The sequence below is a fragment of the Euleptes europaea genome, chromosome 15, assembly GCF_029931775.1.
Source record: "Euleptes europaea isolate rEulEur1 chromosome 15, rEulEur1.hap1, whole genome shotgun sequence".
Classification (NCBI taxonomy): domain Eukaryota; kingdom Metazoa; phylum Chordata; class Lepidosauria; order Squamata; family Sphaerodactylidae; genus Euleptes; species Euleptes europaea.
In genome coordinates, this window is record NC_079326.1 from 58,256,863 (window position 1) to 58,279,862 (window position 23,000).

The 23,000-nt window shown below is 49.3% G+C and overlaps 1 protein-coding gene across 1 annotated transcript in view; it reads left to right on the top strand.

The window, feature by feature from the left end:
• CPS1 (carbamoyl-phosphate synthase 1) overlaps positions 1-23,000 on the top strand; it is a 146,973-nt gene that overhangs the window by 81,004 nt on the left and 42,969 nt on the right. The window contains exons 22-26 of the mRNA XM_056861131.1: positions 12,130-12,271; positions 15,674-15,739; positions 17,898-17,961; positions 20,249-20,430; positions 21,530-21,724. Of these exons, the coding sequence (XP_056717109.1) occupies positions 12,130-12,271; positions 15,674-15,739; positions 17,898-17,961; positions 20,249-20,430; positions 21,530-21,724 (649 nt within the window). The remainder of the gene's footprint in view (positions 1-12,129; positions 12,272-15,673; positions 15,740-17,897; positions 17,962-20,248; positions 20,431-21,529; positions 21,725-23,000) is intronic.

Genomic DNA, 23,000 nt, shown 5'->3' on the forward strand with positions numbered 1-23,000 from the left:
GTTGCCAGCTGCAGATTGGGAAATACCTGGGGATTTTTGGGGTGGAGCCTGAGGAGAGCTCCTGCATTGTGCAGGGGGTTGGACTAGATGACCCTGGTGGTCCCTTCCAACTCTATGATTCCATGTTCAAGTTTTCACATTGCATACTGTAGTTTTATATTTGTCTTTTTGATGCTGTGTGAAACCCACGTGCAAGATGAAAATGTTCCCATAGGTGTGAACACTCTTGAACTCTTGGAAGCTCTTAGTTTTAGATATCCGCATCTTTATTGAGAACCAGGCCATAATACTTTTGTGGGACAAAACTATAATTTGGGTCCTATACTGCAGAGTGACCTCTAAGAATACAGATGTTGTCCATCACTAAAGCTAGCCTAAAGTGCACAGTTAAAAGTACTGACAGTGTTCAGAAATAAAGACATTTAAAGAGGTTGGACATTTGCACAGAAAAAGCAATGCATGCATCTGTCTGTCTGCCAGCATGTACCCACAGTATGACACACACAGTTTTCCAGAGAGCCAGCGTGGTGTAGTGGTTAAGAGCAGTGGACTCTAATCCGGAGAACTGGGTTTGATTCCCCATTCCTCCATATGAGCAGTGGACTAGTCTGGTGAGCTGGGTTGATTCCCCTACTCCCCATGAAGCCAGCTGGGTGACCCCTTGGGTCAGTCATAGTTCTTCCTGAACTTTCTCAGCCCCACCTGCCTCTCAAGGTGTCTTTTGTAAGGAGGGGAAGGCAAGGCGATTGTAAGCAGCTTTGAGACTCCTTAAAGGCAGAGAAAAACAGGGAAAAACCTTCATCTTCTTCCTTCTCCTCCTCCTCCTCCTCCCCCCCCCTCTGGGACCGTAGCATAGAAAATGACAATGTGTAAGGCAAACATATTTGGAACATGTCATGGTGGTGGTGAGGTTTGAGGATAGGGTTGCCAGGTCCCTCTTCACCACTGGCAGGAAGTCTTTTGGGTGGAGCCTGAGGAGGGCAGGGTTTGGGGAGGGAAGAGACTTCAATGCCATAGAGTCCAACTGCCAAAGCGGCCATTTTTTCCAGGGGAATTGATTGATCTCTATCGGCTGGAGATCAGTTGTAATAGCAGGAGATCTCCAGCTAGTACCTGGAGGTTGGCAACCCTACCCATAGAGTCAACCTTCCAAAGCAGTCATTTTCTGTAGGGGAACTGATCTTGGTAGTCTGGAGAGGGGGCGTGGCTCAGTGGTAGAGCATCTGCTTGGCATGCAGAAGGTCCCAGGTTCAATCCCCGGCATCTCCAGTTAAAGGGACCAGGCAAGTAGGTGATGTGAAAGACCCTTTTCTGCCTGAGACTCTGGAGAGCTGCTGCCGGTCTGAGTAGACAATACTGACTTCGATGGACCAAGGGTCTGAATCGGTATAAGGCAGCTTCAGGTGTTCATGAGATGAGCTGTAATTCCGGGTAATCCCTGGGTCCCCCCTGGAGGCTGGCATCCCTAGCCAGAAGCCAAGCCCCCACCCGTACCACATGTCCTGCAAAACAGTCCCAAGGCATCACCACCACCGTCTTCCATTTAGGTTGTCCCCTTAAAGGGCCAGGCGGCACTGCTGGCTGGAGTCTCCCGGTGCCTCCTGGTTGCCCCTCCTTAATCCGTAGGGTTGCCAGGTTCCTCTTCGCCACCAGCGGGAGTTTTTTTGGGCAGAGCCTGAGGAGGGTAGGGTTTGGGGAGGGACTTCAATCCCAGAGAGTCCAATTGCCAAAGTGGCCATTTTTCTCCAGGGGAACTGGTCTCTGTCGGCTGGAGATCAGTTGTAATAGCAGGAGATCTCCAGCTACTACCTGGAGGTTGGCAACCCTATTAATCTACACAGAACCAAATGAGTGCCTTATTGGCACTGATGATAGCCTTTGTGGTGAGGGACAGTTCACGGCTCCCTCTGCCCCTCCGGAGCAACTCTGCTCTGTGGCCGGGTTTCAGTGCTGCTGTCGGTTGACTAAAGAGAGGCCTCCTATTCATACCGTTTCCGCTCGTGGGAGAAGGCTCTGCGCTGACTCTGTTCGAGCTTCTTCTAGTGGGTGTTCCTTCAGCCCTTCGCAAACTTGAACTCCGAGAGCCTCACAATAACTCTTTTGCAAAAAAAAAAAAAGGGGGGGTGGTATACCTTGTTAGAAGGACGTGTCAAGGATGGCCCTTCAGCTCTTTGTTTTTGGCATTAGCTGTGGAATTCTTTGCACCTAGACAAGAAGTAATTGAAGACTGAGAGGTACACCTGCAGGTGATTCTGAACAGAAGCGAGCTAAAAGCACACGGATCGCGCTATTCTTTCCGCCTCAAAACTCATTAAACTCTCATGCGTAGCGATCCTGGAAACCATGGCAAGGTTTAGCTGGGACTCGGGGTGTAAAATAAATTACAATAACTTGAGTATATACTGATATGATGGCAGCAAAAAAAAGAGATGTTTCTTACATAATATGTTTTTTTTTAATGCCGTGCACTAAAACAATAATAAATTGGGACTGGGGGGGGGGGATAATGATTGCAAAAGAGGAAAGTAAATTGAATTGTCTGTAGGGTTCCCTCTTCGCAACCGGCGGGAGGCTTTTCGGGGTGGAGCCTGAGGAGGGCAGGGTTTGGGGAGGGGAGGGACTTCAATGCCATAGAATCCAATTGCCAAGGCGGCCATTTTCTCCAGATGAACTGATCTCTACCGGCTGGAGATCAGTTGTAATAGCAGGAGACCTCCAGCCACCACCTCGAGGTTGGCAACCCTAATTGTCTGGCTGTGTCAAATGCAAAATATCATGCACCTCCAAAATCAGTGGGAGAACTGGGCTAAGATGGGCTGCAGATATAAACTCATTGGTCAGGATAGGAACAGATTCTGAGGAATCAAGTGCAAATTCCACTTGAATATCAGAGTCTGCATTCCCTGGGCTAATCGACAGATTGCAAGTCCTCTCTCTCCCTTGTTGACTCCCGGCAATTTCAGAAAAGCACACAAAGGAAATGTTTTGTTGTGGGTTTCTCTTGTAAGAAAGGGTCCTTGGCTTCAGAGGGGCAAAACAGCTGATCCGGCAAATGTATTTCAGATATACATTTGCTCAGTGTCCAGGGACTTGAGCCAGAGGTGGCGGAGGTGACACAAAATCCATCTGCGGGTAAACAACTGCGACCGGCTTTTAAAACCAGGAGAGAGATGCTGTGCGGGTGAAGGGCATGGAACTGAAATGGTTGCTCCTGTTAAAATGTCACCACATCTGTTCCATTTGCAGGCCCAGCCAGCGTTCAAGGGCTGCTACATTTTGAGAAATTACGCCAAGGTCTAATTAGATTCCGGTCATCCCAAAATTTATTTACTTAGAACCATAGAATCATAGAGTTGGAAGGGACCACCAGGGTCATCTAGTCCAACCCCCCGCACAATGCAGGAAATTCACATCTACCTCCCCTCCCAATGACCCCTACTCCATGCCCAAAAGATGGCCAAGATGCCCTCCCTGTCATGAACTGCCTAAGGTCATAGAATCATCATTGCTGACAGATGACCCTCTAGCCTCTGCTTAAAAACCTCCAGGGAAGGAGAGCTTACCACCTCCAGAGGAAGCCTGTTCTACTTCATTCATAAGAACACAAGAAAGGCCATGCCGGATCAGACCAAGACCCATCAAGTCCAGCAGTCTGTTCACACAGGGGCCAACCAGGTGCCTCTAGGAAGCCCACAAGCAAGACCACTGCAGCAGCATTGTCCTGCCTGTATTCCTCAGCATCTAATATGACAGGCATGCTCCTCTGATCCTGGAGAGAATAGGTATGAGTAGTATCCCTTTTGAGTAGTAGCCATGGATAGCCCTCTCCTCCATGAACATGTTCACTCCCCTCTTAAAGCCGAAACATAAGAAAAGCCCTGCTGGATCAGACCAAGAAGACCCATCAAGTCCAGCAGTCTGTTCACACAGTGGCCAACCAGTGTGCCTCTAGGAAGCCCACAAACACGACAACTGCAGCAGCCTTGTCCTGCCTGTGCTCCACAGCACCTGATACAATAGGAATGCTGCTCTGATCCTGGAGATAATAGGCATGCATCATGACTAGAAGTAGGGTTCCCAACCTCGAGGTGATGGCTGGAGATCTCCCAGGATTACAACAGATTTCTGGACAACATCTGGAGACCAGCTGTAATTCTGAGAGGTCTCCAGGCCCCGCTTGGAAGTTAGCAAGCCTGTAGTGAAGAGAGAATTACATGCACATGGATTGCCCTGGATGAAAAATTCAAGCTACAGATGCCCAGAACTGCTGATATGCCCCCACGATCTTAAATCACTGCACAAAAAGGAATTTTGTTGCAATTATATGTTATATTAGGGTTCCTCTTGGCACTGAGATTTCACCCTTGTGCATATGCGTTTGCACTGTGTCCGTTACCTGTGAGAGGGGGAAAAAGATGCATACGGAAATCCTCAGCAAACTGTTCAGCCGGGCACAGCTTTCTGAACCAAGTCAGGAATTCGAAGCAGGTAGAAGAGCAGATTGCTGACACCACACTACTGCTCAGGAAAAAAAATTGGGTAAATTGGAACCCCGCAATCTTGGGTATTGTCTGTGGCGGAGCCTGAGAAGGGCAGGGTTTGGAGAGATCAGGGACTTCAATGCCATAGAGTCCAATTGCCAAAGCAGCCATTTTCCCCAGGGTAACTGGTCTCTATTGGCTGGAGATCAAGTGGAATAGCAAAAGATCTCAAGCTAGTACCTGGAGGTTGGCAACCCTACTACACATGAAACCTGCTAAGTGATCTTGGGCCAGTCACAGTTCTTTCTGAACTCTCTCAGCCCCACCACACTACTGCTCAGGAAAAAAAATTGGGTAAATTGGAACCCCGCAATCTCGGGTATTGTCTGTGGCGGAGCCTGAGGAGGGCAGGGTTTGAGGAGGGGAGGGACTTCCATGCCATAGAATCCAATTGCCAAAGTGGCCATTTTCTCCAAGGGAACTGATCTCTATCGGCTGGAGATCAGTTGTAATAGCAGGAGATAACCAGCTAGTATCTGGAGGTTGGCAACCCTACCTTAGAAGGATCTTTCATACTGTGCGATACGAAGTAGAGGCTTCACCTGTCCCATCCTAAGTGGTATCACAACCTTCTTATGCCCACTGATTCATAGAATAGAATCATAGGGTTGGAAGGGTCCACCAAGGTCATCTAGCCAACCCCCTGCCCAAATTTAGAAGGGGGTGTTTCTGAGAAAAGGCTGCATTGAAGTTCTCCGTTGTGCCCTTTGAGCTCGGCGGTCCCATCTGTTTGTGTCCCCCACGGCTTTGAGGTAAGAGCGGTTAGCCTCTTTGCGTCTCGACATGTCTCGCTCTGTGTGACCCCGGCCTCAACCACGTTCACGATGCGCACGTAGGCCGAGAGCGCGGACAGCTGGTTTGCGTCTCCCCATCCCTGTAACGGCTCTTGACATCTCCTGACTAGTCATCTTTGAATCCGGCTCCTCTTGAGGAAAGCAGTTACAGCCTGTCTCCTTGAGGCAAGGAGACAAACAATATTTGCCCCGGTCTCATTACTGTAATTGCAGCTTATTCTAGATCTGGTGAGACGTCAGAACTAATCGAGGAAACCGACATGAACCTCTCACGAGCAGGCTTGGCAGGCAGAAGGAAGGAAGGAGCGAGAGAGAGTGACTTCTCTCTCTCTCTTTCTTTGCCAGCAATGCTGGTTTCAAAATCAAACTGAACACATTGCCAGGCGACCTCAGTCTAGCTGCTGTTGTTCCAAGGTGTGCGGATGTGCACAAAGGCTTTTTGTTGTGCTGGGAACATATTGTTGACGTAGGGTTGCCAACCTCCAGGTACTAGCTGGAGATCTCCTGCTATTACAACTGATCCCCAGCCGATAGAGATCAGTTCCCCTGGAGAAAATGGCTGCTTTGGCAATTGGACTCTATGACACTGAAGTCCCTCCCCTCCCCAAACACCGTCCTCCTCAGGCTTTGCTCCAAAAATCTCCAGGTATTTCCCAACCCAGAGCTGGCAACATATGATTGTATGTGTTGTTCACCTTGTGTATTTATGTGTGTATTATAGTAGCATATAAACAGTCTTTGCACCTATATGTGTTTTTCGCTCCTGTACTGACTTCCTAACCTCCAGGTACTAGCTGGAGATCTCCTGCTATTACAACTGATCTCCAGCCGATAGAGATCAGTTGGCCTGGAGAAAATGGCCGCTTTGGCAACTGGACTCTATGGCATTGAAGCCCCGCCCCTCCCCAAACCCCACCCTCCTCAGGTTCCGCCCCAAAAACTTCCCACTGGTTGTGAAGAGAGACCTGGCAACCCTGTGCTGGGACCATGTTGCCAACAGTAAGGCTCAGAAATAACAGCACTGTATTACATTCCCTGGATGGCCCAGGATGGCCCAATCTTGTCAGATCTCGGAAGCTAAGCAGGGTGGGCCCTGGCTAGTGCTTGGATGGGAGACCACCAAGGAAGCCCAGGGTTGCTATGCAGAGGCAAGCAATGGCAAACTACCTCTGAACGTCTCTTGCCTTGGAAACCCTACAAGGATATGTCAGCTGCAGCTTTCCACCAACAACAACCCATTCCAGTTGTTTAGAGATCCTGATAAATTCCTCCCATTCCTGTTGCTCTTAAGAAGGACTTCAATGCCATAGAGTCCAATTGCCAAAGCGGCCATTTTCTCCAGGTGAACTGATCTCTACCGGCTGGAGATCAGGTGTAATAGCAGGAGATCTCCAGCTAGCACCTGGAGGCCCAAAGTTTAAACTGTATTTAAACTGAAAATGAATGGACAGAGAATTTTGTGCACTGCTAATGTTATGTTAGGAGCCCCGTGGCGCAGAGTGGTAAGCTGCAGTTCTGCAGTCAAAAACTCTGCTCACAACCTGAGTTCGATCACAGGTAGCCAACTCAAGGTCGGCTCAGCTTTCCATCTTTCCGAGGTTGGTAAAATGAGTACCCAGCTTGCTGGGGGTAAAGGGAAGACGACTGGCAAACCACCCCGTAAAACAAAGTCTGCCTAGTAAACGTCGGGATGTGACGTCACCCCATGGGTCAGGAATGACCCGGTGCTTGCACAGGGGACCTTTACCTTTACTTAATGTTATGTTTCTGGGTATATGCCAATAAAGGTTGATTGGATTAGTACCTGGAGGTTGGCAACCCTAGCTCAATGGCATGGGGGAGAGGGTGCTTTCCAAAAGCCCATTGGTATAGTATTACTCATGAGCCAGCAGACCAGAGGAAAGCCAGTCAAGGGGACGTGAGGGCCCTGCGGAAACTCTGGAGCTCCCCGGGCAATTGCCATGCTAGAAGTGTTCCGCCAGTCAGCTAATAGATTTCCCCAGTTCCTCTGCGCCAGGTGAAAATTTCCTCATTAAGGGGGATTTATTCCATTTCCTTTTATCGTTTATTATTAAAGAAGAAGCGTGGAGGGGGATGGAGTTTCAGAAGCGACAGGCTAGGATTTTAAACACATGCACAAAAAAACCCTGCAACGAAAATCCACCCTGGAAGCCAAAAAAACAGAGGGAGGGAAGGCGGGATTGTGTGGAGGGAATCGCCTTTATTGTTTATAAACAGGAAAACCCGGGAGACTTCATTTTGTTCGGAAGCGAGCGGCGCAGCCTCGCCATTAAGCGATTATGGCAGTGCGTAAAAGGTTGATTGTCTCGCTGGAAGACAATTTTTTTCTCCCTCTCTTAAAACTTCAAACTGTCATTTTGTGGCAGCAAATATCGGGAGCGGGACGGCATAAAAGATGTTAATCGCCGCCTCTTAGAATTCCAGTGCTTTAAATGTGGTTTCAGGCATTTTATGCACACCCTTCAAAACCCTCCATAAGGTGCCATTCCCTTAATGCCACCTTACGGAGGGTTTTGAAGGGTGTGCATAAAAGGTTATGTGTCAGCTGCAATGTGGGGAGGAATGTTTATGCGTGTGGGTGGGGAGGAGTGAGACAGAGAACAGGGGCTAGGGTTGCCAGGTCCCTCTTCGTCCACCGGCGAGAGGTTTTGGGGTTTTTTGGAGGAAACATTCTCCATTTATTCATGGAAGGTTTTGCCTTGGATTTGCCACTCTTTAGACGCACTTTTCCCCCATCTGAATTCTGAAAACTCAACAATAAGCCGCCATGCAGAGTTTTGAGAATTCAGATGGGGAAAATGTGCATCTATAGAGTGACAAATCCAAGGCAAAACCTTCCATGAATAAATGGCCATTGGTTCCTCTGTTGTGGCAGTAGCTCTTTATGATCTTGTGGCACTTGCTGGTACCTGAATTGCCCACTTGGAACACATTAACACATGAAGTTGCCTTCTACTGAATCAGACCATCTGTCCATCGAAGTCAGTATTGTCTACTCAGACTGGCAGCGGCTCTCCAGGGTCTCAGGCAGGCCATCCAGGGTCTCAGGCTCTCCAGGGTCCCGTCGCCTATTTGCCTGATCCCTTTAACTGGAGATGGCGGGGATTGAACCTGGGACCTTCTACATGCCAAGCAGATCCTCTACCACTGAGCCACAGCCACTCTCCTGCTGCCTTTGGCCTTCGACCTGCCTCCTTCTGCCTTCAAGGGCTCAGCTGTGCCTCTACTGGGGTTGCCCGGTCCCTCTTTGCCACCAGAGGGAGGTTTTTGGGACCGAAGGAGGCAAGTTGAAGGCCAAAGGCAGCTGCCGGTCTGAGTAGGCAATACTGACTTCGATGGACCGAGGGTCTGATTCAGTAGAAGGAAGCTTCATGTGTTCCAAGCTGGCAATTCAAGTACCAGCAAGTGCCACAAGATCATAGAGAGCTACTGCTGCAACAGAGGAACCGATGTTTCATTATTATCATCATCATCATCATTATTTTTTTTAATTGGTCTTATATCCCGCACTGTGTCCCGGCTGAAGCTGGGCTCAGAGCGGCTAACCATCATAAAACATAATACATACAAATGTATAAATTAAAAGCTAACTCAGTATACCATAAAATTATTATTAATAAAATTGATTGGCACTATAAATCGTCATGGGGCCCTCGGTGAGCCCAGGGAAAGCAATCGGAGTCCCCAGTTGGAACACTTATCAGATGGAAGGGTATAGAGGACAGGGGAAAGGGAGGCCAGGTAGGGTCGCCAACCTGCAGGTACTAGCTGGAGATCTCCTGCTATTACAACTGATCTCCAGCCGATAGAGATCGGTTCCCCTGGAGAAAATGGCCACCTTGGCCATTGGACTCTATGGCACTGAAGCCCCTCCCCTCCCCAAACCCCGCTCTCCTCAGGCTCTGCCCCTGGCGTTTGGGGGGTTTGAGTGCCAAAGCGGCCACGGCAATGCGCCACTTCTGGGGGTAAACCCGGAAGGGACGCGATCGTATCACACACAGCCGTGTGCACGTGCAATTGCCCCACCCCCCAAAACCTCCCGCCAATGGAGAGGGGGGACCTGGCAACCCCAGTTACGGACCACAGGGCGGTGGTCTAGCAGCAGGATAGGAAGGTTTGGGAAGGCCGTGCTTGCCTCTGGGCATCTGCAGGGCGAAATGCTGACATTCTGCAGAACCTCCCTTCCTGCCTTCCTCTCTTCACTTGGTCAACGAAGGTAGAGCCTGCTCCTCCAGCACACTATATCCCATTTCCGAAGGGTCTTTAAGTACTGGTTTCCTTCCAAGACTGGCTTTTGCATAGCCAGCGTTATAGATCGGCAGGTGTTCGGTGGTGCTTTGAGCAGTGTGGCTGCTGGGTGCTCAGAGCAACGGCCCACTATGGTTTCTCTGTTCCCACCATCCTGTTCTGGTTCTCTAAAGTGCAGCTATTCTTGATCTGGAGGGGGGAGGGAGGAGGAAGGCCTGGTTTGCGGAGCTTCGAATGTGCCTTTGCCTGATCAAGATAATTTCTGTACTTCTTCCAAGCCCTAAAATAGCATGGCCATTCAGATAGTTTTATTTTTAAAACACACATGGAGCATGATTCAAAGGGAAAAGGAGTCTTATTTGCTAATTGTTTCCTCTTTCCTGATTCAGTTCTTGCTTGCTAATAGCTAAGGACCCAAGCAAGTTTGTTCTTATTAGAATCATAGAGTCATAGAGTTGGAAGGGACCACCAGGGTCATCTAGTCCAACCCCCTGCACAATGCAGGAAATTCACAACTACCTCCCTCCCACAAACCCCTGTGACCCCTACTCCATGCCCAGAAGATGGCCAAGATGCCCTCCCTCTCATGATCTGCCTAAGGTCATAGAATCAGCATTGCTGACAGATGGCCATCTAGCCTCTGCTTAAAAACTTCCAGGGAAGGAGAGCTCACCACCTCCCGAGGAAGCCTGTTCCACTGAGGAACCCCTCTAACTGTTAGAAAGCTCTTCCTAATTTCTAGATGGAAACTCTTTTGATTTTAGTTCAACCCGTTGGTTATGGTCTGACCTTCTTGGGCAACCGAAAGCAACTCAGCACCCTCCTCTATATGACAGCCCTTCAAGTACTTGAAGATGGTTATCCTATCCCCTCTCAGTCTTCTCCTCTTCAGGCTATTAATGGGAAGGGGTAGCAGAGGAGCTGAAAATATGCACCGGCTATTGGGGGTTTGTCTGAAACACAGGGGGTTACCCCATTATGTATTCCCAGCAATGTATTAAGAGTTTGAAACTGTTATAAAAAATACTGTTCGTACTTTGTTTCTCCCCTTTAGCTGTGAAAACGTCTTCCAACCATTTTTTAGCCGTGACATTCAAAAACCTGTTTAAAGCGATGTTTTTTATAACATTTTCAAACTCTTAATACATCGCTGGGAATACATAATGCGGTAACCCCCACAGTGCCCCAAAAGACTGCTTTTTGGGAGCAGGGAGGACGGGAATGGAGGAGATGAAAACTGCATCCGGCCTGCTGGGGAGAAGCCCTGAGTTCAGTAGTGGAAAGGTCAGACATGGCGATGGCTGGTGACCTGCGGTAGAGGAGAGGGAGCAGGGATACCCGGAAGCAGTGTCTTGTCACGGACGTGCTGTCAATCGGACGCTCTAGGAATCAGACAAAACGCTATGGTAAAGTCATAGAGTTAGAGTGTAAGAAGTTGCTTACGTTAGGAAGTAGTCATCAGTCACCGGTCCTTGAATGGTAGTTGTGCATGTCAAGGAGGGGGATGCTTCCCTTTAGCCACCTGGAGGGCAACAGAGACGGTGAGGCATCGGGAGACCAAGTCCTATGAGGAAAGGTTGAAGGGGCTGGGTATGTTTAGGCTGAGAGGTGATATAATGACCATCTTCAAGTACTTGAAGGGCTGTCATAGAGAGGATGGTGCAGAGTTTTTTTCTGTTGCCCCACAAGGTCGGACCAGAACCAACGGGTTGACATTAAATCAGAAGAGTTTTCGGCTAAACATTAGGAAGAACTTCCTGACAGTTAGAGCGGTTCCTCAGTGGAACAGGCTTCCTCGGGAGGTGGTGAGCTCTCTGGAGGTTTTGAAGTAGAGGCTAGATGGCCATCTGTCAGCAATGCTGATTCTGTGAACTTAGTAGAGTTTCCAATCTCCAGGTGGTGGCTGGAGATCTCCTGCTATTACACCTCATCTCCAACCGATAAAGATCAGTTTCCCTGGAGAAAATGGCCACTTTGGTAATTGGACTCTATGGCATTGAAGCCCCTCTCCAAACCCCACCTGCCTCAGGCTCCACCCCCAAAATCTTCTGGTATTTCCCAACACGGAGCTGGCAACCTTAGAAATTAGGCAGGTCATGAGAGGGAGGGCAGGAAGGGTTGTGTCAGTGTTTGGCTCTCGTGGCCCTTTCTTACATACCCAGAGAAATGCCAATCGCCCCAGGAAGCACTTTTCCTCCAGGCCAGGTTTGCCAGGGATCTTGGAGGGTTTTTGTTGCCATCCTCTGGGCATCGAGTAGGGGTCACTGGGGGTATGGGGTGCGAGGTAGTTGTGAATTTCCTGCACTGTGCAGTAAATTTCCTGCAGCGGTTAATGGATTAGGGTGAGGGAGACATGAGTTCAAATCCCTGTTGGCCATGAAACTCAGTGGGCCACCTCAGGCCAGTCACTTTTTATTGTGAGGATAGAATAGTGGATGAGAGATCTGTGTCTGCTGCTCTGAACTCCTTGGAGAAATGTATCATCGGAAATGGTACCTGCAACACATTTTTAATGCTCTTTCCAGTGAGTCCATTCCAGAAGACATCCTGAGGAAAGCCAAGCAGATCGGCTTCTCCGACAAACAGATTGGGAAATGTCTGGGGGTGACGGAAACACAGAGCAGGGACTTGAGGCTCAAGAAGAACATCACGCCGTGGGTGAAACAGGTATGGCTGCATGCAGTTTTCACCCGCTGTTGGAAATCCGGGCTAGGCTTGTAGGCTCTTCCCATGAAAAGTAGCCAGGGGTCAGCCAAACGGACTGGCAAGGGTTCTGAGGACTCATAGGCAAAGAAGCCTAGAGAGAACATGAGAACTACTGACTGCCTCAAACTATACTTAATCTTATCCTTCCTTTCCCCGGAGGCTTGGAAAAGGAGGAGCAGGGCGAATTTGCTTGAAAGAGAGAGAAGATAATACTAGAGAAAACAAAGTCCAGTCCTGCATCATTGACGAGGCAATGTCTTCAGTGTGCACCAAGCATGATCTTTGAGAGGCAGCGTGGTGTAGTGGCTAAGAGTGGTGGTTTGGAGCAGTGGACGCTAATCTGGTAAACCGGGTTTGATTCTCCACTCCTCCACATGAGCAGTGGAGGCTAATCTGGTGAACTGGGTTGGTTTCCCCCTCCTGCAAATGAAGCCAGCTGGATGACCTTGGGCTAGTCACAACTCTCTTAGAGCTCTCTCAGCCTCACCTTCCTCACAGGGTGTCTGTTGTGGAGAGGGGAGGTGATTGTAAGATGGTTTGATTCTCCCTTAAGTGGTAGGGAAAGTCGGCACATAAAAACCAACTCTTCTCCTCCTCCTTCTCCATCTACTTCTCCATCTTCTTCATTCCCAGCCAGTGGCGGTGCATGCGGATGACGCCATCCCTTGCCTCGGGCTGGGAGCACGTGGGTAGAAGCAGGACAGGCTTTTCTGGCAGTCATCCCCAAAAGCTGCATGAGCTATTCCCTGCCTGGGATCACAAGTGCAAACTCAACAAACAGATCTCTGAAATCGTTTAATATATCTCAGTAGGTTTGAAAAATAAGTGCCGCTGTCTATCTCGGGGAAAGTTTAAATTATGGAACTCTATAGAGGTCTATAAAAGTATGCCTGGTGTGGAGAGAGTGGACAGGGAAAAGCTTTTCTTCCTCTCTTGTAAGAAGGACCTGGCAACCCTAGGGGGGAGGGAGGCCAGCTATGATAACATACTGTTGCTGCCCTCAACCGTGGGCCTCCTGGCAAGGGATCAGTTTCTCAATATAAGCAGGTGCAGAAATAAAAGGAGGGGGCTGTGATGTCCCCAATGTCAACAGCATCCTCCCTGGAAAAGCCTGATTATTTATAGGGTTGCCAACCTCCAGGTACTAGCTGGAGATCTCCTCTATTACAACTGATCTCCAGGCAACAGAGATCAATTCCCTTGGAGAATACAGCTGCTTAGGTAATTGGACTCTATGGCATTGAAGTCCCTCCCCTTCCCAAAACTCGCCCTCCTCAGGCTCCGCCCCAAAAACCTCCCGCCAGTGGTGAAGAGGGACCTGGCAACCCTAATTATTGAAGGCACGTGCAGAAGAAAATTGACTGACTCCACAACTGTGAAAATGCAGAGGGAGGGCAGACGTGCCGGTGAACCGTGCCCAAACAGATCCCAGTGTTTGTGGATCGACTCCCAAGAAAATCAGGAGTAAGTCCAGTGTATAGGGAAGCCCCTAGTTCTAAGTGGCCTCCCTGAGATCCTGTGGAAATTCTCTGGCCCAGTGGCTGGATCGCCAAACCCTGGCTCCCGAGGATGCCGAGCAAGCTGCCCGCCCTCTTCTCTCTTGCGAACAGCCAGAAGTCCAAGCACGTGTCCTGGCATGAACTTGAAACCTCGCATGGGCCTGGGAGAAGGCCAGCTTGCTGCCTCAAGTCCACCCTTCCTCTGCCTTAATTTAAAGCCGAGAGGCAGGAAAGCATGGAAATGGCTGTGGTGACCCCATCACGTTGCCTGACCGTGAAACGTGTAGCTCCTTCCCTCTGTCTCTTGGGAATAAATTTTTATTGGGCCATTCTTTATTTTAAGTGCCTCATCACCACAAGTTCATTTGGTATTCTGTGATAATGCTTAGCAGGATACGTTCATCTGGTATGCGCAACGGAGCCACGTTTACTTCCGTGGGTGCTCCATCGTCTTTTTGCTGTTGGATTGAGGGATATGGATGGGAAATTTCTGACAACCGTTGTGGTTGTTTTTAGAAGAAGAAGAGTTGGTTTTTATATACAGATTTTCTCTACCACTTAAGGAAGACTCAAACTGGCTTACAATCACCTTCCCTTCCCCTCCCCACAACAGACACCCTGTGAGGTAGGTGGGGCTGAGAGAGCTCTAAGAGAGCTGTGACTTGCCCAAGGTCTCCCAGCTGGCTTCGTGTGCAGGAGTGGGGAAACAAATTCAGTTCACCAGATTAGCGTCCACCAGTAATATGGAGGAGTGGGGAATCAAACCTGCTTCTCCAGATCAGAGTAAACCGCTCCAAACCACCGCTCTTAACCACTACACCACACTGGCTCTTAAGCCATTGACTGCTCTTGGAAGGGCCCCTCTGGAGCTTAACCTCTCGTTTTCCCAGCCGTCGCCACCTTTTGGGTGGCTTTCTTCTACAGTCCAAATCAGATTTCACTTATGTATGGGTCAGTTTTTTGCTCCTGTAGCTTTGCGGAACCGGCGAGAATGCCCTCAGTCCTTTCGTCAAATCACCCGCCTTTCGAAAAGTTGTCCTTCTTGGGACAGACAAAGGCACATTTCTCCTGGATGCCTGTTCTTCACAGTGTCGACATGGGACTGACTGAGGAAACTCTCTCTGCCTGGCCAATACTTACTCTAAGTAATAAGGCCTCCCTTCGATATTGTGCCAAGTATCCTGAAGAGGAAGAAGGAAAAAGGGGTTGTCCAGATGCCACAACAAGGAACAGCAAATCCAAATGGGAACAGCAAGAGGTCACAAAAAAAGCCTTATCCACATACCCCATGGCTGGAAGCCCTTGTATACTTACTTGGAAGTAAACACTTTAAACTCAGTGGGTCATACTTCCACATGCATAGGATTGGGCTACAGGTGGCATGTGGACTATTTGCATAGTATTCAGGAATTATGTAATGGCTCAGCCCTACAATAGTCGCTTTGGATGTGCTGAAGGACTTGGGCATACCTGAGAAGATTCCCCCCTCCCCCATTTCCCTTCAGGCTCATTCGCCTTATCTCCTTGGATATTGTAGAGAATCGGTGTGCATCATGCCCAGTATCCATTTTGACTAGTAGCCATGGATAGCCCTCTCCTCCATGGACATGTCCACTCTCCTCTTAAAGCCTTCCAGGTTGGCAGCCATCACCACATCCTGGGGCAGGGAGTTACACAATTTAACATTATTAAATTGGCAAAGATGAACTCAAAGGTTTAAATAGATAATGCCGAACTGTTGGTTGCTGCACATGACCCATGATGAGCACTTTGGCAGGAGGGAAGCAGAAGGCATCAGGGTGAGCATGAAATCCCCAGGAGTTGTGAGTGTGCGTTGATAATTTCCCTCCTCATTCCTCTGCAGATCGACACCCTGGCAGGAGAATACCCTGCTGTAACTAATTACCTCTATGTCACTTATAATGGCCAGGTAAGCGCCACCGTTTACTACCGGCGAGCAACCGAGTATTATGATGTATTTTCTCCCATTAGTATCTATTGACCTTGCAGCTCAGACTCCGTCGGTCTAGAGACAGCTCTGGTTTCACACGGCTGGCAGAGTCATAATCCCACCGGAGTCCAGGTGGAAATGTTTTTCGACGATTGTTATGGAGAAGGTGAAAATATAGCTGGTGGTGTTAAAAGTCCTTTTGCGCTGATAGAGCATGGATAGAAGCGGTGAAAATCTACCCACAGTGCCACAGTTTTGTTTCCCTAAATCCCAGTATCTGCGAACAGCTACCGTGCTCCTTCCTGCAGACTACCAATGAGAATGCCAGCGATGTAAGGCTTTGCTGGCTGTTTTACAATGCAGGAGATTCCCCCCCCTTTCTGATCCGGGGCCTCTCGCTACCGGATCTAATTTAGGGGATGCAATCCATTTGTGAGCATACTGGGTACCCTGCCCCCAACTTGTTTCTCACAATTTATCAGCAAGGAGTAGTGTCATGAAAATCCCCCAAGTCTGAAAACTTTCGCTGATGCATTGCTCGCCAACTAGGGATGCCAACTTCCAGACACCATACAAAATCAGTATAGGTTAAGTCACTATTAACAAATACACAGCAACATAAGTTTCAATGCAATAGCATATAATGCACAATGTTTCCAAAGTTTCCCACGTTGTTTTGTTATTCCAGTGTAATTCATTATTGGAAACATTGTGCATTATATGCTATTGCATTGAAACTTATGTTGCTGTGTATTTGTTAATAGTGACAATTGCCTTAGCCTATACTGATTGTGTAGAGCATTATTAGGTATAGAGGTGTATTTTTTATTTATTCAACTTCCAAGTGCTAGCTGGAGCTCTCCTGCTGTTACAACTGATAGAACTCCAGATACAACTCCAGATGATAGAAATCAGTTCACCTTAGGGTTGACAGGTTCCTCTTGCCCCCGGTGGGAAGTTTTTGAGCCGGAGCCTGAAGAGGGCGGGGTTTGGGGAGGGGAGGGACTTCCATGTCATAGAGTCCAGGTGCCAAAGTGGCCATTTTCTCCAGGTGAATTGATCTCCATCGGCTGGAGATCAGTTGTAATAGCAGGAGATCTCCAGTTAGCACCTGGAGGTTGGCAAGCCTAGTTCACCTGGAGAAAATGGCCGCTTTGGCAATTGAACTCTATGGCATTGAAGTCCCTCCCCCTCCCCAAACCCCACCCTCCTCAGGCTCCCCCCAAAAAACATCCCGCTGGTGGCGAAGAGGGACCTGGCAACCCTAGTGCCAACTCACAAAAGTTCCTGCTCGGAGGCCCCCTTTTTGCACTCATTTGTACAAGGAGACAGCAAATGTTGTCTCCTTGTACAAATGAATGCAAAAACGGGGCCTCCGAGTAGGAACATTTGTGAGTTGGCAAGCAATGCATCAGCGAGAGATTTTAGACTTGGGGGGTGGGGTGGGTCTAGGGTAGCTGAGTCTGGGTTAGGAAATTCCTGGAAATTAGGGGGAGGAGCCTGGGGACTGTGGGGTCTGGGGAGGGGAGGGACCCCAGTGGGGTATAATGCCATAGAGTCCATCCTCCAAAGCTGCCATTTTCTCCAGGGGAACTGATCTCTGCAGTCTGGAGATCAGTTGTAATAGTGGGAGATCTGGAGGTTGACAGTAGCGGAAGTCTGGAGGCTGGAATGGATAAAACCCTGGAATGGATAAAATGACGTTGGGAGATTTGGGAGCACTGTTGGGGCACAATTCTGACTGGCCAGAGAGCAGGCCCCTCCACATTTTTTGTGGCAAGGGCAGACAGAAATTTCCCAGGGCCCCCCTCCCCTCCTCTGCCCTCCACCAGGGGCTCATGCCCCTCCTCTCCCCCCCCCAGCACAGCCCTCCCCAGCTGCAGCAGAGGAGACAAAAGGATTTGTTGAGGATCTGCATGAATGCCTGTGATCTGGATCCTGGTTTCACAAACTAACCATAGTCAAATAAAGCACGAGTTCGTAGCATATCTGAACAGGCATCGTGCTCCTTTCACATCCTGGAGAGGTTTCCGTCTTGGATAAAGAACTGTGTGGCATAAATGGTTTATTCGCACGAGCACAATGGGCCCTGTTGAAAATCATTCCCGCCGACTTTTCTTATGGTGTTCTATTCCAGGAGCACGATGTAAAATTTGATGACCACGGAATGATGGTGCTGGGCTGTGGACCGTATCACATCGGTAAATCTTCCTTATTGCTCTTCGGTTTCCCCCTGCCCAGAGGCTCTCGTTGAAAGTCGTTTCTTGTGTACCTTCTTCTGCAGGAAGGCTTCACATTGTGTGGAATTTGGCACAGGAAACTGGAGTGTCGCATCTCATACCCCCAGACCTAATTTCCAATTTAAAGAGCTAGGAAGGGCCACTACCGACAACTCTGACCATGATTAAGGGATGCTCAGCGGGCCAAGGCCCTGACCTGGAGGGCCCAGGCTAGCCCGATCTTGTCATATCTCAGAAGTTAAGCAGAGTCAGCCCTCGTTAGTACATGGGTGGGAGACCACCAAAGAAGTCCAGGTTTGCTACACAGAGGCAGTATAACGCCAAACCACCTCTGAACGTCTTGACTTGAAAGCCCCATGAGTGGTCGCCATAAGTCAGGCGCGATTTGACAGTACCCTTCTCCCACCTGTGTGCCCCGACGTGGATGGTCTGACTTGGATGGTCCAGGCTAGCCCTATCTCATCATCTTGGAAGCTAAGCAGATCTTGGAAGCTAAGCATGGTCGGCCCTGGTTAGTACTTGGATGGGAGACCACCATCCCGCTGGTGGCGAAGAGGGACCTGGCCGCTTTGGCAATTGAACTCTATGGCATTGAAGTCCCTCCCCCTCCCCAAACCCCACCCTCCTCAGGCTCCCCCCAAAAAACATCCCGCTGGTGGCGAAAAGGGACCTGGCAACCCTAGTGCCAACTCACAAAAGTTCCTGCTCGGAGGCCCCGTTTTTGCATTCATTTGTACAAGGAGACAGCAAATGTTGTCTCCTTGTACAAATGAATGCAAAAACGGGGCCTCCGAGCAGGAACTTTTGTGAGTTGGCGAGCAAAGCATCAGCGAGAGATTTTAGACTTGGGGGGGTTGGTCTAGGGTAGCTGAGTCTGCGTTAGGAAATTCCTGGAGATTAGGGGGAGGAGTCTGGGGACTGCGGGGTCTGGGGAGGGGAGGGACCCCAGTGGGGTATAATGCCATTATTATTATATAATGCCAAGGAAGTCCAGGGTCGCTCCGCAGAGGCACGCAACGGCAAACCACCTTTGAACGTCTCTTGCTTTGAAAACCACATGAAGGGGTCACTGTAACTCAGCTACAACTTGACAGCACTTTCCACCACCACCAAGTGGGCCAAGAGATTTCTCTTCCCACCTTCCCAGTTCTTGAGGGCAGATGTCCCCCCTTAAACGTGGTTCGGTGTTGCTCTTGCTGCGTACTGTTGCTGCCTCCAGTCAGAGCTAAACAGGGTCTGAAACCAGGATTAAAGAGGGACTGTAGAGGGGCCCTTTTGGTTCATTCTGTTTTGCATGTTGTCATTCACTATTTATGCCTGGCTGTTTCCTCACAGTCAACCCGTCGACTACTTCGGGGCTTCGCCTTGATTATGCATGCCTTTTCCGACCATCAGAGGTCTCCCTGAGCATTTCCACGCGTTTTTCCCGGGTTTTCTGGATGCTGGCTAAACATGAATTCGGAAAACACGGGCAAAACATGGGGAAACACACAGGGAGAGCGAGGTGACCTCTGATGGTCAGAAAAGGCATGCCCAATCTAAGCACAGCCCCGAAGTAGTCGGCAGGGTGACTGCGAGGAAAAGCCAGGCATAAACGGCCATTGTGAACCTTTCTGTTCTGCTCGTTTTCACTGCTGGGGTTTCTTATTTATTGGTTTATTTTATGCCATTTATGCACAATTTATGCTCAATTAACAAACAAATAGCGTTGGGAAAGTGGCATCTGTTTATGGAGAAAATGTGGGGCAAGGAAACAGAAAATGCCGTGGAAATTAAGATGGGTGTGTTTTCTTACTTGCCCAAGAGAGAAAATGGGGGCCTTTCGAGCCAATCAGCACGGATGAGAAATTTGAAAGCATCCCCTCATTTCAACCATGATTCTAAGCCTTACTTGTCTTTTAGCCGTTCTTGGGAAAAGACATTTTCTCCGAGTGATTCCCAGCCAGACCGATGAACTGCTAAACCAGATCCGTAGTTCTATGAAAGAACTATTCAGTGGATCCATTAACCCCCCTCCCCGGGCAGCCGCACAGTTATAGCAGAGAGCCATTCCTCCTAATAAGATGTTTGTACAACTGTTCACTAATGGCCAGTGCCCATGATACGGTCGAAAACCTCTTGGCCAATACTAATACCTGGGCAATTAGATTTCCTGCCCTGACCTTGACACATGCTGTTGTTTTTAAACCCGCCTGCAACACGGTGTGTCCTTTTAAAGTTTCCTCTGGCTTTGTTCTCCCGCCGGCAGGCAGCAGCGTAGAATTCGACTGGTGCGCCGTCTCTTGTATCCGCACCTTGCGCCAGCTCCGCAGAAAGACTGTTGTGGTGAACTGCAACCCAGAGACAGTGAGCACGGATTTCGACGAGTGTGACAGGCTCTACTTTGATGAACTGTCACTGGAGAGAATCTTGGACATCTACCAGCGGGAGGTAAAAAGAAATCCAAACAGCCTTGCGAGGAAGGAAACCGAGAGCTTCTCAAACCCACAGAGTCATCTCCGCTGTCTCCTTTGGCTGGCCACCTCCTGACGCTGCCTGTTTGGATCCTGGCAGAATGTTTTGCGCGGCCTTCTCCCTTCCCAGCCGCCTGCTCAGTAATGAATGCCAAAATAATAGAGACTTATTTTTTCCAAAGGTGCCATATTGCCCAATATTAACAAGCCAATTTAATTTATTTCACAGTTATTTATGGCTCCAATTGCTTTGCCCTTGCCAAGCCGTGTTTTAACCTGTGCTTGTGAAGGCAATTACACACATGCTTAATTTTATGCACGGGGACAGCGTCGCCGGAGCCAACGCCGTTTTTCAAATGCTAAACGTAGGCATAAGGGCATTCAGGAGGGGACACCTGCGGACGTTGTGCCTTGTGAAGTCAGGCCCCTCACCCCCTTTGTCCTTTGCAACAGGCTGCAGAGAGCTCACAAAGCCATGTGGCTTTGCCATGTTGCCGCTGACAGCTGGACTCCCAAGTCCCACCCGCTGCGTGGTTTTGTTGCAAAGGGCCACTATGTTGCAGCCAAGTTACAGCAACTCAGTAGGGTTTTCAAGGCAAGAGAGGCACAGAGGTGGTTGGGGAGGGACTGTGGCTCAGTGGGAGAGCATGTGCTTGGCATGCAGAAGGCCCTAGGTTCAATCCCCGCCATCTCCAATTAAAGGGACCAGATGGCCATCTGTCAGCAATGCTGATTCTATGACCTTAGGCAGATCATGGGATGGAGGGCATCTTGACCATCTTCTGGGCATGGAGTAAGGGTCACTGGGGGTGTAGGGGGGAGGTACTTGTGAGTTTCCTGCATTGTGCAGGGGGGTGGACTAGATGACCCTGGTGGTCCCTTCCAACTATGATTCTATGAAGTAGGTGATGGGAAAGACCTCTGCCTGAGACCCTGGAGAGCCACTGCCGGCCTGAGTAGGCAATACTGACCTTGATGGGCCGAGGGTCTGATTCAGTCTAAGGCAGCTTCCCATGTGTTCGTATGTGTCAACTGGATTGTTTTGGTCTCATGGTTTGTTCTGTCATTCCCTCTAGGCGTGTGACGGCTGCATCATCTCTGTGGGAGGTCAGATTCCAAATAATCTGGCTGTGCCCCTTTGCAAGAATGGGGTAAAGATTATGGGCACTGACCCTGTGCAGATCGACCGTGCGGAGGACCGTGCTGTCTTCTCGGCTGTTCTCGATGAGCTGCAGGTGGCTCAGGCACCCTGGAGAGCAGTGGATTCTTTGGTTTGTAGACACATGTGCTTACTTGAAGTGAACATGCACCCCTGTTTCCATTGTCTTCTTAACTGAAAGAGCTCATTCACCCTTCTGTGAAGGCAAAGGGATCTCCATCCCAAAGAAGCAAGCAGCATCTGTTTTTCATGGAGGTGGTCAGTCTGTGTTTGGGCTGTGCCACCTCAGACTGTACCACTCACACATGAACATAAAGACATGAATCTGCCCTCCCAAAGTTGGGTGACAGGGTCCATCAAAGTCAGTATTGTCTACTCAGAGTAGCAGTGGCTCTCCAGGGTCTTGGGCGGAGGTCCTTCATATCAGCTACTGCCAGATCCTTTAACTGGAGATGCCCGGGATTGAACCTGGGACCTTCCGCATGCCATGCAGTGGCTTTGCCACTGAGCCATGGCCCCTCTCACACAAGTGAATCCTCTTCTGGATGGAACCAAAGATTCTTGCACACTGAAGACTGGCATGCCGAGAAGTAAGAGCGGTTCCTCAGTGGAACAGGCTTCCTCGGGAGGTGGTGGGCTCTTGTTCTTTGGAGTGTTGGAGGAACACACTGAATTTTGTGCATCCCAGATGCTCAGATGTCTTAGGTTGGATTGTAGCTGCTGATTCTGTGAATTTAGGCAGATCATGAGAGGGAGGACAGGAAGGGATGAGTCAGTGTTTGTCTCTCATGGCCCTTTCTTACGTGCCCAGGGTAATGCCAATTCATCACCACTTTGGGATCAGGAAGCAATTTTCCTACAGGCCAGGTGGGCCAGGGATCCTGGAGGGTTTTTGTTGCCATCTTTTTGGCTGGCTTTGATTCCTCTGAAGGGAAAGACTGCCTTTTGTTGGTCTTGCTACCTTTTAATTTAAGACTAAAACTGCATGTATGTTTAATTTAAGGCTAAAACCGTATGTTAAGCCATGTTTTGTGATTCCTAAAATTGATTTTGTTTTTAATCTGGAAGAGACTAGAGCAGGCTTCATATGAACAGAGGAAAGAAAAAGCAGGGAAATTACTATTTAAATCTTTCTCATAGGATCAGCCTTTCCAAGGTGGGTTTCCCTCCCCAGCCAAGGATGGAGGGGGGGTGTGAAGAGAAAAGTCTTAAGCAGCCTTTCTCCACATGTATGTCTCCCACAATGGAAAGACAGACTTCTGGAACTCTGGGTAATGGGTAGTTTTAGGCTCCATTAGATGAGAACTTGGAGATTCCAGGATTTCCTCGTTGAGAACATTCAAGGGATATCAAGGGAATGGTGCAAAGAGGACAAGACTGTTGGACAC